We start from the raw sequence: 15412 nt of genomic DNA, 5'->3' as shown, positions 1-15412 counted from the left end.
TTTCATTAAATAGCATGCATCATAGGAAGTTTGTAACAGCTAGGTTGCCTATCTTTTTGGGTCCCTATTACTAATATCTTACGTAAATGTCGTAGAGAAATGGGGATTTATATGAAAAAATGCTAATATTCTCTAAAAAGTCTAATGAAATGAGCAGTGAATGAAGTAAGAAAATAGTTGGTTAAGTTTTAAGTTCATATAAATGAAATGAGTTTTAAAATATATTTATATTATACCAGGTGATTATTAGGGGTCATTTAAATAAAACATATTGCTTATTACGGGACCATAAATATTGCTTATTTCAAAATAAAAATAAAAGAAAATAACCCTAATATCGAAGTCCGACGACCGACTCGCACTCAACTGATTTTTAACTCAACAAACCATTTGCTTCATTCACTCTTTATTTCACCAGATTTAAGTTAAGTAACACGACATAGTTTCAAACATTTTTAATAAATATTAAAAAAAATGTTGCGTGGTTTTATGAAACCACGGTAAAAGTGAAACTGTTCGAACGGTTCCGAACACTGCTTTGTGTAGCGCATGTCGCGTGACGGTCAGGAAGGTAGGTATACCTACTCGGTAGCCACGATACATGCGACATGCGCTACACAGACCAAAAAGTTTGAGACGATGCAGATGTAATAAAAGTTTCACTTTAAAAATATTTGCATTTTGTGAAAACTATACTCATTTCACTACGACAGATAGGGTAATTTGTAAATGTTGTTCTAATAGAATTCACTGTTAGGCGCGGGTCAAACACAAGCGGCGCGGGCGCGGGCGTGCCATAAGCGCACCTCTTGAATCTGTTTTGCACCACGTCCTTCTTATACATTTTGTATGAAAGAATTTTGGAAAGGCGCCGAGGCGGCACGCCACGGTTGCGCCGCGGGCGTACCGCAGGCGTACCGCAGGCGCGCTTCCCCCATCGCATCCAAATAGAGGTCAATTCACGGTCATACACAATCAAAAACAAATCGGGTGGTAGGAGACGGTAGCCTGTCAGTCAAAAATGTGTTCTCTCTGTGTGGAATTATATAGAGCTGCTATTACATACCCTTCTTCGTTTTGTTTTTAAAGGTGTATTGAATTAATCGATGAAATGATTTACACAGGTGATGGCAGTAGGGAAAGTGAAAATGAAGAAGAGCATAATGAAAGTTCCCATGTATTTACAATGTCAGAAATAAAGATAATCCTGATTTTGATTGTGTTTTTTATTTATTTGTAATTGTAATAATATTGTGGAATGATCAGTACTGTAAATACTTTTGAACTGAGATTTTAATGATAAGATTTATATGGTTTAAATGTAAACCTGTGTTTGAAAACCATATTTTATCTATACTAATATTATAAAGAGGAAAGGTTTGTATGTATGTATGTATGTATGTATGTATGGTTTTCACGCATAAACTAGGTACTGGACCGATTTTGATGAAATTTGGCACAGATAATCTTTAGACCCTGAGAAAGAACATAGGCTACCTTTTATTGCGAAATATGTACCACGGGCGAAGCCGGGGCGGACCGCTAGCACAATATAAATTTTGTGTTATTTTAACCTTCTTTTCTTCCATCATTACACCAGTACTACTTTAAAATTACTTTAAAAGTACTATAAAATTTTCCAAGTAAATTCCAACATTTCCAACAAAGATATATTTGCAATCTTGGGGTTATCCTCGCTATTTACTTACAAGGAATTATCAAAACAAAATCGTTACTTTCAAATTAACGTTACTTTCAAATCTCTTTTAGCACAAAAAACATAATTTTACTAAATTATGCATGAAGAAAATGCATTTAACCACTCTATATAAATATCATTTTCGGACGCCAACAGCGCGCCCGATGCGCGCCGGCAGCGCGCCCGAGGCGCGCCGGCAGCGCGCCCGAGGCGCGCCGGCTGGCGCGCCCGCGGTCGCCCGATGCGCGCCGCGCCGCTTGTATATGTCCCGCGCCTTAATTCGGTATACCGTTTACCTTTTTATTGTAAGTTTCTGTATTTGGTTATAATGTGTATCTAATATAATTATAAAATCGTGGCAGTGTTTGTTACAAAACTACTCCTGTTACGAAACGGCTTCTTTTATAAAATTTTGTATAGATTTATAGGGTAGATCTGTAAATCGGCCAACATCTATTTTTCATGTTTCTAATGATATTATGAGTAGTATTTTTGCTAGGACCTTAATTTTCACTTTTCTACACTAATATTATAAAGAGGAAAACTTTGTTTGATTGTAATGTTATAAATAGGCTCAAACTACTGGACCGATTTTGATGAAATTTGGCACAGATAATCTTTAGACCCTGAGAAAGAACATAGGCTACCTTTTATTGCGAAATATGTACCACGGGCGAAGCCGGGGCGGACCGCTAGTACCTAATAAAACTATAATTTTCATCCGGTAAACATACCGGTGAAGGACTTTATAGGTACGATACTATATTATTATATTCTCAAAAAGTTTATTTTAGTTCTTTGTGACTATAGTGCAGGTGTGAAAGCTTGACTGTGAGACGTTTATGATATTAGTAGGGATTGTCATGTACTCATTTGTATCTCTTTAATTGGTTGAGTACAGTCGTATATGATGATTGTTCATATAGAAGGTAATCAGTTGAGAAAGAAGGAATAAAAGAAACGACATTTTGTATCACAATAATTTATTTTTACAAATGAGTTATGGATCACAACAGCTCTGAGGACAATAAAATCTTCGAGTTAAGTTTGAGAAAAATGTAAAAAAAAATCAAATTAGTAATCTCTTGTAAACGAAATAAAACTATACACAGGCAAAATTAAAAGACAATTAAGAAATAAGGGGAATTAACTAGGCGGCGCGAAGGCACTATCATTCCATTAAGCTAAGATTTACAAGAGTAACTAAATCGTTAAGATTTGAGCTCATCGCAATAATCCATTATTTAACAATTTCCTATCTATTCAACAACCCGAACGCGGTCACTCACAGTGATAAAATTTCTTATTGTACATTAAACACGACAACATTTCCATTGTTATGGAATAATATGCGACTACACAAAATTTTGGTCCCATTTTTGGGTCAACGAACGCGTCACTACATTCCACATACGTAACGTACATTATTCTTTAAAACATATCTAAACACTTAGTGGCTAGAATACAATTCACGAACGTTACCGTTACAATATAACAAATTTATTAGCTAAGTAAGTAATTAGCGCCGAGAAGCCGCACCACAAATATCAAATAAATTAAAACCGCGGTAAAGTATGGATTATGTACAGCTCGGGCGGTGCGGGCGCATCTCTCGGCCGACTTAAGTAATCTTACGAACACATTTACTTTACAAGCTCCGTACTCTCGTTCGCTGGCGTATAATTATGCATTTTGTACCGTCGATGTAGGAGCGCGATTACTACACGAACTCGAAACCGATAGCCGTGCAAACGCGATTTCGATTTGGAAAGCAATCGACGACGTCGTGAACGAGGACGACACTTGCTTATTCCATAATTTATTACTCTAATATTGTCGCGTTTACGAGTTCGCGTAATCGGGTCCCTACTTAAAAAAAATATACACAAATTGGCTTATTCTAAGTCTATTTACACGGCCAGTCGGCTTAGCTTGGACATGTAAACATTAAAAGTAATACATTTCAACAATGAGCGCAGGATGTTTGCGACTCGCACACTCGCGACCAACGAAACGACACAACAAAGTATGTGATACGTGTTTGTGCGTGTGATCCATAAACAGTTCAAAACCGTTGGTAATCTCTTGTAATGGTGAATCGTTATAATCTATGCCAGTAAATAATAACATACACAGAACGTATGCAGCCACAAGTTTAGATGATAAAGCGGAAGTATGGAATTTACTTCTATATAAAGTACATACAAAAGCTATGATTTCCTAAAAATATAATTGATTTTACTGAAAGTACAAAGCTACGTCCTCCCATACTTCCGATTTGTCATATACAGCACACACTTAAATCGACATTGGTATAATATATAGCGTTAGGAAATTGGCACTCATTTTGTTAAGTATATATATTTCGCACATTATCATTTCGGCGCACTCAAACATATTCGCACGTGTTACACTAAAATACGAGTGCAATAATGCTACGGCTACAAATATTTAATTCTAGCTACAATTGTACTTTTAAAGGCACAGAACGGTCGCGAGTGTTGAGACGTAACGCGCACTGGGTTTCGGAAAATACATATAAAAAGCCAGGGTTGCCGGGTGGGATCTTGAAATTTTACATTAATCGTATCACCTTCCTGCCTCGTTTTAGGCTAGAATACACGACTCTGAAAACTTCTAGATTATAATACAAATACTCTAAAAAAATCTTTCACAAAAGTTACACAATTTCTAAGGTAATACAAGTACTATATCACTAGTCCCTTGCCGCTAACCCGCCCAGTGCGCGTGTCTCCGGCCACCCCACTACTGCGGACACTCAACTCCCAGAGTCACTCAATACGTCACAGAACGCGGGTCCCGGGACCCTACACCACTTGCTTCTAAGGCCACTTCACTTGCAGAGCGCAAACACTAATCCTCCAGAGCTGCAATGTCACTAAAGTCTTTCAATCCCTAGGGTGTTCCACGAGTAGCTAGGGCGATTCTCGCTAGAACCCGCACCCCTAGAGCGAGATCCTTCGCAACTAGAGCGGGGTCCATCACCACTTGAGCAGGATCCTTAGTGGCATCCACCAGTAGGGCAGGATCCGACACATTTGGAGCGGGATCCGTATCTCTAGAGCGCCCCGCACTCAGGATCCGGGACCCCAACCGTGCTAGGGTCAGCAGAGCCGCCAGAGGCAGCAGAGCGAGCGCTAGCAGAGCACTGCGCGGTCCTGCGTGGCGCGCATGCGCAGGCACGGCGCGGGGCACGCGCACGCACACGCTCCGCACTCGCCGTGAGCGTGGGCGTGAGCGTGGGTGTGAGCGTGAGCGTGGGCGTGAGCGTGCGGCAGCTTGGCCGGCTTCTCGTAGTCGGGCTGGAACTTCTTGCACAGCGCGAGCACGGACGGCGGCGGCGGGTGGGATTTACGCGACACCTGGAAGCATACATAAAGGTGATAATTTAAATAAATATTTGTAGATATATTAACACAACATATATCTGTTGTTACAAATGTGTATTTAGTTAATAGTATATTTGGAGAAACTGTCTAGATACTGATATCGATATATGGTAATTGTTTTTCGAAACTATATTTATTTATATAACAATTTTATGTACCATTACAAATTTTACAATCATATTATCATAATATTGAACGAAAGGGAGAACATTCATAGTTAAGTTACTAATTATTTGTAAATGTAAAAACTGCTGTAGCCAATCTCCCAATAGCTATTGTCACTTTAGGACTATTATATAATAAACTAGCGGTCCGCCCCGGCTTCGCCCGTGGTACATGTTTACGTTTTCTCTACATAAGAACCATCCTCGTACTTCAAGGAATATAATAAAAAAAGAATTATCGAAATCGGTTCAGCCGTTCTCGAGTTATGCGCTTACCAACACATTTTGCGATTCATTTTTATATATAAGACAAGATATGATATTTTACAATTATTCAACTACAATTTCCCCCTTTTATTCTCCATAGTATGTTACATAACCAAAACAAATATGTATTCGCAAGTGCGTGTCACCTTGGGTGTGGAAGGCGCGTCGGGGAAGGGCGGCGAGGCGTCCCGCGCGTGCTTCAGCGGCTTGTCGCGCTCCTCCTCCTCGCGGCACTCCGACGGAGACTGCGCCGGTTCGGCCTCTGGAACTTATGTAGTTAATGTTAGTTTTAGTGTTATAACTATCACTAATTGTATGGGATAGATTAGTAGATCCGGCTCGAAGGACCATGTAAAAAGGTGCGATTTGATAGTGATATTGTAAGTGCTTTTGTGCGAATGAATAAATGTTAAAAACTCTATCAGATTAAAGCAGATGATGATCATGATTTAAATTCATGTGAAAATTGGAACAGTGATAAATTATAAGTCTAAATTAACCACACATTATATAACAATTGCATACAAAAGTTGCTCACCTTTATCCTCATGCGTGCCATTGGTCGTGCCGTTGCATTTACTAACACCATTATGCCCATTGACTCCATTTACACCATTGATTCCGTTTACTCCGTTGATTCCGTTCACTCCATTGATCCCGTTGACGTGCACTTCGTCTCTGGGGTGGCACGTGACGTCATCGGTGACGTCATCGTCGTCGGAGCCGAGCTCGGACGCGCCGAAGCCGAGGCCAACGATCGCGCGCGGAATGTCCGCGTCGTCTTTCAACCAGGGGTGCTCCAGGCACTCTTCCACTGTAAGACGACCCCTGGAATCGAGAAAGATTAGCATTAAATTAATAATAAATCCACTACTTTGGTGTACGTGTAAACAATAGTCAATAAACTTCATTTGAGTCATATGACTACAACTTCTGTTGAAGTCTGCTAATTTTATTGTTACAACTTATTTAACCGTCTTTACGGAATATAGACATAAAAATACTATACATATTTATTTAAAACTCACATACATAATATTATGTTGATAAACATAAAACAAAAAGCATAGTGTACCTATTTAAGTCATGAAATTATAATATTAACATGCTCTTGTACACATTTAAAATGAAGAAATATCTGTACTTATTATACTTTAAATTTAAAATTTATTAAGTACTTAACAAATTTAAATATAAGCTTGTATTTATCACTTTAGATGTATTAAAGTAAGCAAATATTCGTTCATCCACAAACATCTCCCTTATAATGAAACTGCATAGATTATTCAGAATCCCACTCACTTTGGATCAACCACAAGCGTCTCCCTGATAAACTGCACGGCTCGCTGCGAGACGCCGCGGAACAGCTCCGGCGGGAAGCTGAGCTGGCACTGCGCGATGTTCAGGTACGTCTCCTGCTTGGTGTCGCCCGCGAACGGCGAGTAGCCGCTCAGCAGCACGTACGCGAGCACGCCCACCGACCAGATGTCCGCTGCTAGGGACAGCGGCTCGTACGAGAGGATCTCTGGGGCTGGAATGGTAGATAAGGGTATATTGGTGGTTTAGGTAACAATTTGCATGAAGAATTGACGATTGAATTTGGTGTTGTATGGCGACAGGTAAGTGTTAAGTTATTGGTAGTCTATTATTTAGATGGAGATTTCGAATCTCGATACTGAAAAGGAATGAAAAAGTGTGTCAATGAATTATGCAAGTTCAAAAGCTCTGTAATTATGGTTGTCTGTGTTTGAAGATGCCGTGCTTACAAATACAGAAAAACTTTTTATTAAAAATTACGTGATGGTAAAACTTTTGTATAGTTTTAGAAGGCTGGTAGATATACATTAATTAATTGTTACAAATAATTAAGAAATGAAATCAGTTTTGCCTCATGTACGGACATCTATCAAACAATCACATCAATCATTTTACATTCAAAATATGTATTACGATGTTATTAAGCCAACTGCTACGCTCTTCCTAACTAACTATTTGAATAATTGCTCACCGACATAATCCCTCGTGCCGAGAATCTCCCGCACGTGCGCGCCCGGCTGGATCGCGCGGCTGATACCAAAGTCGCATATGACCAGCTCCTCGCCGCCCGCGGAGAGCAGCAAGTTCTGCGGCTTCAGGTCGAGGTGGGCCACGCGGCGCGCGTGCAAGTGCGCGAGGCCCTCTAGCGCGTGTCGCAGGGCTCTTCGTGCCGCGCCTTCTGTCAGCCGCTCTTCTTCGTCGAGCAGGCGCTGCAGCTCGCCGCCCGCGCACAGCTCCAGCACTATGGCAACTTCTGAACGAGTCTCGTATACCTGGAATTGAGATTGTCAACTATATTGTACTATAAATCGATTATGAGCCAGGATTCAATCCTGCCTTCTTCACCTTACATAGCTCTGACCGCTAAGAAAAGCATGATCTTACTTTAGAAATGGATTTTTTAATTTTTACTTAATGTTTATCTACGTTCTAAATGTTAAAAATTACGAATCATCAAAGCCTTCACCAACGCGCTCAATCAATATTCTACTTTTTAATACTTGTCAATTCATATTATCTAGTAGTTAAATCTCAGCATAAATAATTACAAAAGGTCACGCTCAATGCCACGTGTTTGCGGTTGAAATCCGTAATAAAATACAATAATATGTAGGTGTAAAGGAATCTCCGCGTTATATAAATACAATGATATGATAAAAGGATTAAAATACGTGTTTTTGCACGTGACAGCCAGGCGACAATGAGATTACGCGGGGTGATGGACATTTAATTTAATTTCGTCGTAAAAATACTCATACATAAACCTGGCGCATTTTATGAAGGATTATTATCTTTATTAAATTCGACGCACATATTGATTGGTAGGCATGACTTGGAAATCGTTAATTCTACTATACGCGTGGCCCCGTCATTAAGGCTGGACGGAACACAGTGGGGTTTTGGTCGGTAAAAAAAAGGCGTGATTTAGAAATCAAATTTCGCATGACGACTTATCAATGATAGTTGTAGTCGAAATTTTACGTCATCGAAAAATGGAATTGACAAAATCCAAAGCTAATTAACTACATTTGTAAAACCTTTCAAAATGGTAAGCGATCATCAACGACCAACATCATTTGCGGAGGACCCTTGCAAATGCTCATTTTAAGGGAAGGTATAAGAAAAATATGCCTGATACGGATACGATTACTTGATACAAATGTGGATCCACCAAAATAAACTTTTTTAGTGAAACTTCACTTCAAAAAAGAAGCTCTCACCTCGTGTAATCGTACAACGCGCGTGCAATCAGCGCACAGCGCTAGCACGGCCACCTCGTGGTGTATCTCGCGCGTCGTGTCCGCGGCGCGCCGCCGCTTGCGTATGAACTTCGCCGCATACTCCTCGCCGGAGACCAGGTGACGGATCTTGCGGACCGATGCGAATTTACCCCTGGAAAGAGAAATGTTAATTGATTAATAAAATCCAATATACATTTAAGAGTAGTTAGAAAACGAGAAATAGTATATTGAAGCCTAATAAAGACAACCTTGAAAAAGATCAGAGTCAATGCAATGTAATTCAATGCGTATTATCTTTTATAGTATCTAAGGGTTTTATAGGCAATCTAAAAAAAAGTCAACAGCTATAAATAATTAACTATGTAATAACTTAACATGAAAGTAAGTAGCAAAGCCATAATTAGTAGACATTATTTCATAATTCAAATTAATTAACGACCACTGAAGACGAAGGCACGGTATCGTAAAATATATGACTCGTTGCCAAATGGAGAGTCGCATAAACAAGCCAGTAACATCGTCAAGTTAATGAGCAATAATATCTCCGCATAATTTAGTTTTATTACACGTAGGTACTATTTCAGTTCGCCAGGTGACGTGCATATATCTCGGCATTAATCAGGGAGCGGGACTCGCGGACAGTAAACAACTCGTCGCATGCGGTGGCTTCCCGAGAAATCCCAGCAATGTGTAACAGCTTGTAATTGGGCAATTTCATTAAGACGACAAACTCGCGATAAACATCTCAGGGCAGGCCGTTTGTGGAGCGTTTGTCACGATAATTGCTCGCTCGCATGACGCGTATACGCGCAGCGCAGGACATTTGAATCGTTAACCCGTCTAGGATATAGCGCCTGGAGAATTATTTTCGGGCAAACAAATTCTTCAGTTTGCTCGCAAGATTATCACTCTTGTGCATCTTATTTCCTCTGCATTCAATGTGTTCATTTGATCCTTCACCTTAGTTTATTTTAACAATAATGATCTAACATTAAATGCAGGTAGTAAAGCATATCAGGCAATAAACATGATGTACTGTAACCAATTTTATTGCCTAACACAAAATTCTGCAACCACACACTCAAGTCTTGTTCATTTAACAAAGCCCATACATAGATATCAACCGCCCCAGACACCAGACCTTCACAAAAACTACACACAAGTAACAAGCAGACGTTTAAAATGTTTCCAGCTATTATCTAATCGTTTAACGCGGCGCGTACGCGTTTCGCCACGGTTGTCTGAAGCCGGGCTAGTTTCACGGTGAGCTCCAAGTAGAGCTATAGAGGATAAACGCGCACTTTCGTCGCAAACTCGCAATTAGCGGCCGGCGCCAGTAACCAGCCTGTCAGCGGCCGCAAGCGATGAGATATGGGAACGAATCGTACAAAGGCGGCTCTTTAGCTTTTGTGTTTAGAGAAATGAGAATATTATCTTAGTTTAAATGACTATTTTAGGGAAGCTTGGTGTTGCCTCGTTGGGAATAAGTGTTATCATTTTACATCGCATCTGTACCAGTGATCGATTTTCAATATGCAGTCATTATTTCGTTTTTTTTTTTTTATTTTTATAACAGAAAGTAAAGAAATATCCTTGAGTGCTTCCAATGTACCCTTATAAGTCACAATACAAAAATCCTTCATATCTAGCATTAAGAGCATTTCCCGGGATTAATCTTGCTATAAGCATTAATTTCAAAACAATCCAGAACTCGTCTCTCGCCGCCCACACCGAAACTAAGACATTCATCACCATCATACCACAATACGTGTGAAATGAATCAAATTGTCGGGGATTAAAATTGTAATAGCCCCTTTGGAGAAATAAAATTGCACCCACAAGAGATAATCATTGGCCATATCATCAATTTTCTTTGCAAATTTCATTCAAAAAAGGCGTATAATTGTAGTGTTGATTGTCGTGATGATGTACCACCAACGCACACTGAAAACATGTTTTTTGATAATACATTTCAAATGTCAATATGGTAAACTATAACCATGCAAATCGTATCATTTTTCAAAAGGTCTAATCAAGGTTAGTTTCTCTTATTTTTCTACCACTAAGTAAAAAATAATTTTCCCATTAGAATACCGAAAGTAACATAGAAGGCCAGAACCAGGTTTACGGGCGACAATCATAAACTGCGCAATTCGGACGCCCACCAAGCGATCATCAAGAATTAATAATGAGCATATACTAATTTATTCAGTGGGCAAGAGACCTTCCTTTGACTCGAAACACCGCTACTAGTTTGAAATGTTATCATTCCAAATTTATACGCCTTTACTTTGAAATCGTTAAATATTCCAAGTTATTTCACGGCCCCGTATCCCAGAACCTCTGTAAATCTACACGAAATTCATGGAACGGCGCCTCATTATTATATATTTGGCTCAAACGTTCGTTTTTCTGAGTACGCCTAAACCCGTTTAAGTGATAAATAAAACTTACCATCTACGTATATATAATCATCCACTTAAAATCATTTTAGAGTCAGTCGTATAATAACAGAGCGTGCATCAGAGAAACATAATATTCCAATAATAATCAATCGATTACTATGCCATCGCTTCACATCATTAAAAGACATCTACGATAAACTGAGGCATCGCGAGTGTCGGCCGATTAAGAAATTAATATAATTCCACTGGATCGATGGTGAAAGAGCTGCCTGTGTCGTTCCGAATCGATCGATATTATCGATAACGATCGTAATCGAGTTACAAACTGTCGACGGTTCAAGTTCATTGGTTACGCAACTCGGATGAAATTTACTTTATTGCGTCTAACTTTTATTAATTGGAAACAGCTTGAGTACCAGCAGAGCGGTTGTAAAGTCGTTAACCAATTGGTTTATGAATAAATAATACGTCATAGGGAAAATAGAATAAGGAATGCACTTAAGTTGCTTCCGTAAATGCTTGTCCACTACAACTCCTGTACGCTTGTTTGCTTTCATGGAAATTGTCCAACCATCGTCGAAATAGTCTGTAACCAGATTCCAGAATCAAATTTACTTTCAACCAAAACCTCCTCACCCACCTCAAACCTGGCCCCACACCTGAAACCGCCCTTCAAAATACTCGATCAATCGCTCAATAGATCGCTCCACCACCGATCGATCAACCCGTCGTCCGACGAGTCTCACTGTCAAGGGCGCGCATCGCTTGCGCAACGCTACGTCACGCGCTTGCTGGTGGCCTGAACCAATAGCACACTGCACAGGTTACTAAATAGTTACTTCCAATCACAGATACTATAAAACTCTTCCAATATATAATATGGTTAGTCGCAGTGTCAGCGGCCACGGTCACGCTGCCGTACCTGTTTGACAGGTCGACATTCGTCAACAGCAAATGAGTTATTTTCTTGTCATTTCATAATTGTCATTTCATTATGAGTTCATGTGTACTTGACAGTGCAGTTGAAAATAAACTTCGATTAAACTAGATACAGAAGTTGCGTATGCTTGTAGCCCTTGTAGGGTAAAGAACTAGACACTTAAAAAATTCAGGAGTTTCAATTCAACTAGTCAAAAAGAAAGAACGTTATTTTATTACTATCCTCATAAACTAAACAAGCCTGGAAGTTGCGTGTTTAAAATTGTTATTCCAAAACGCCATTACAAAATTTACTAAAAAATGAACTCCGTTCCCATTAATCTTCATAATTTAAACATTTATCTTAAAATATAAAGAGTTTGTAGAGCACTACACCAATAATTCTTAAACACACATAGCGTCTCGACACATCCTCTCGCCACAAAAAGTCACAACACAAAATGTGACACCATGATGTATGCATACAATGGGCACAATTTACAAATTACAGCAGGACCGCTAGCGAAATTGTTTTATATGGAAAAATGAGTGTTTTATCAGACGCTCGCATATTCATCGACATGACGCCGTGTCGTAAATACTTGTTGGTGGTCGGTCAATTGATGGTAATGGCGACGCATTGTGGTAATGTGCCAAGTAATACGACTCTTATGCACGCTGTATGAAATGCATTTTGTCAAGGGCCGTGTGGAATTCTTGGTCGGAATAATATAATAAGAGTGAATAACATAATGATATTCTATTCTTCGCATCTGCTATCATTGTTGTTGGTCTTTTGTGCGCCTTTCAAAAAACTATCTTATCATCTTAAAAGGCAGTGGAATTGATATTAAATACTCTTTTCAGAGTCGTTTTTCTGGCATTGCACATAGTGTATGATCTGTTTCTTTTTATACTTTTTTTTACCTGATTTTAAAATGCCCTAAGAGGCATATACCGCTTTATTTATGTGTATTGTTATTTTAATACGGTAAGCATGCACTTCTTAAAATGAACTTGAGAAACTCGCTTCAATGTAAAGTAACAAACTAAGAAAGATTTATTCCTTGCAATTTTCATCACCAAAACCACATCTTTGGTGCACGCTAGCCTACACTTACAAAACTGGCCCCTAACAATATAATCGCGCTTAAATCTCATTTAATCTGAACGAAATAACCGATAACATTATAATCAGTACAGTCAAACATCTGCCCGGGCAGGTGCGTCCGATCGCCGAAAATTAGCCGGCCCATCGGCTCGCTGCACATCTGCGCTTATTCGACACGTTTAATATTGCATTTGGACCAATTTTTTTTTATAAATGTGCCTCGTTAAATAAAGGTTTACTGCGTGATTTAATTTTATATACGGAGATTGTATCTCTGCTCTGTATAGATGGATATTTAGAATCTTCAATGGATATTTAGAAAATGTACATAGTGCCTAACAGAGCTTATATTAAATTCCAGAAGCAAAAGAATAATTACAATCATGACTGTTGTGTTTTCGAAATTATTGATTCTATTATTGTCACACCCTAACCTACATTCGTAGAAAGAAAGAAAATATAGCATACAACGAGTAGTATAATAAAAATTGGGCTAATAAGTATTCATATCAAAAGGACAAAACAAATTCCAAACATCAGATTTATCGTAGTACCTAATAATTAATGTTTATTGTAATCAAATACGCGAATTATAAAATTACACGAAGCATACCGTGCTCCATTTCGCCTAGTTCAAATATCGATTGGTTCACCCCAATAGAAGCAAGGTCGCACATTAAGACGATACACAAAAAAAAATCCACTGCTTGGCGGGCGGAGTCTAATAGCTCGCTATCGCGAACGCGGGTGTGCGCGAAGTCATTCTTTGCAATCTCGCCGCGCTGCCGCTGGTCGACTCGGGACAAACATGTATGGAGTCGTCATACAGTTATAATATTGTTATACATATATTTATTGGTTTTATTTTCTTGCTTATAAACAAATAATCTTCTTTTTAACAACTACTTAGACATTATTAATAATTATTATTATTTCGTAATGTTTACTTTATTAAAAAATAATACAGGTTATAAATAATCTTTAAAATAACAAAAAATATTGTTACTCTGAAAAAATGAAATGGTATTCAATAACGCGGACTACTGAATTGATTTAGATAGAATTTGATGCTGACGTAGATATTACGTCATGCCCAGAAATGAAAGGTACTATTTCTGAAAGAAGTTATAAACCCTAATTCTTCTCAGTCAAAGTCAAAAATGGAAGATATCACTAATACAGTAAAACTGATGCGAAACTTTGGATGATAATTTGTATATTTTTTTGTTAGTTGTACTTTGTACTTAATCACGTCAAGACTACATTACCAATTTTGATAAAATATAGCTAATTGCCTGGATTTACACATAGGATACTTTTTATCCGAACTGAACACTTCTGTGGGATAAAACAGGATTCACGATATAACCTAATTCCACGCGGGCAAAGCCGCGGTCGGAATGATATTTTTTTAAATAAAAAAATTGTTTAAAAAAACACAAAATATATTGACGCATATATTTATTTTTTGCACTCTATTATAATTGTAATTATTCATTACAAATAATCAAAATAAAATAGCCAGAACAAAGTTAGGCCCTGGTAGGGTAGGTACTAGGTAGGCAGGTACAGCAATGTGAGACGAATACTGGCTTATTTATACCAATAATAATGTATTATAAACATTAAATTAAGTTTACTTTCTAACAACAAAAATACATAATATTAGCTAATGTGAAAACGAATCAACAAATCATCCCACAACAATGAAATGTGCACACAAATATTCATCCAAATCGGTTCATGTGATTAGAAGGAGTGACTGCAGCGCCATCTTCCGGGCCCAATTGTGTTTCCAGATCACCCAGGAACTCAATTTAATTTAAACCATTAAACAATTTAAACAATTTATTTATTGGTCAGCATGGCGGTGTGGTCACAAACCTTAGATCATTAAGTAATGGATAACACACGCAGGCGTTTCCCCTTTTGCCGAGGTATAAGATTATTCGAATCGAAAAATCTTATGCTTTCATAAAAACTACTTGCGTAATCGATTACGAACACTCTGCGTATTCGTAAAACATCGAAAGGACGTCTGCGAGTGCTCCGCTAAAAATGCCGTTTTGCACTGTCAAGTCTTTCAGAAGCAATTCAAACATGTCGAATATTAAAAAAGATGGAATAACCTTTCATTTGTGTATATTTTTTTATTTTTTT

General features: G+C 38.5%; 1 protein-coding gene across 2 annotated transcripts in view; it reads right to left on the bottom strand.

The window, feature by feature from the left end:
• Positions 1 to 2665: 2665 nt before the first annotated feature.
• The window catches only part of Drak (Death-associated protein kinase related), a 224417-nt gene continuing 211670 nt past the window's right edge, over positions 2666 to 15412 (bottom strand). Inside the window, exons 2-7 of one of the 2 annotated variants that reach the window (XM_089699503.1) lie at positions 8798 to 8969; positions 7549 to 7849; positions 6843 to 7071; positions 6079 to 6368; positions 5687 to 5808; positions 2666 to 5082 (exon numbers count right to left, since the gene is read on the bottom strand). In XM_089699503.1, the coding sequence (XP_089555629.1) occupies positions 4858 to 5082; positions 5687 to 5808; positions 6079 to 6368; positions 6843 to 7071; positions 7549 to 7849; positions 8798 to 8969 (1339 nt within the window). In that variant the 3' untranslated portion in view covers positions 2666 to 4857. The remainder of the gene's footprint in view (positions 5083 to 5686; positions 5809 to 6078; positions 6369 to 6842; positions 7072 to 7548; positions 7850 to 8797; positions 8970 to 15412) is intronic. The other variant, XM_089699504.1, reaches the window with a different exon arrangement.

This window comes from Colias philodice, chromosome 9 (genome assembly GCF_061535455.1).
Source record: "Colias philodice isolate Cphi_HAF_F1 chromosome 9, ilColPhil1 Martin Lab GWU primary, whole genome shotgun sequence".
Classification (NCBI taxonomy): Eukaryota; Metazoa; Arthropoda; class Insecta; order Lepidoptera; family Pieridae; genus Colias; species Colias philodice.
The sequence above is the reverse complement of the archived record's forward strand: the minus strand, read 5'-3'. Positions and strand labels throughout refer to the sequence as shown.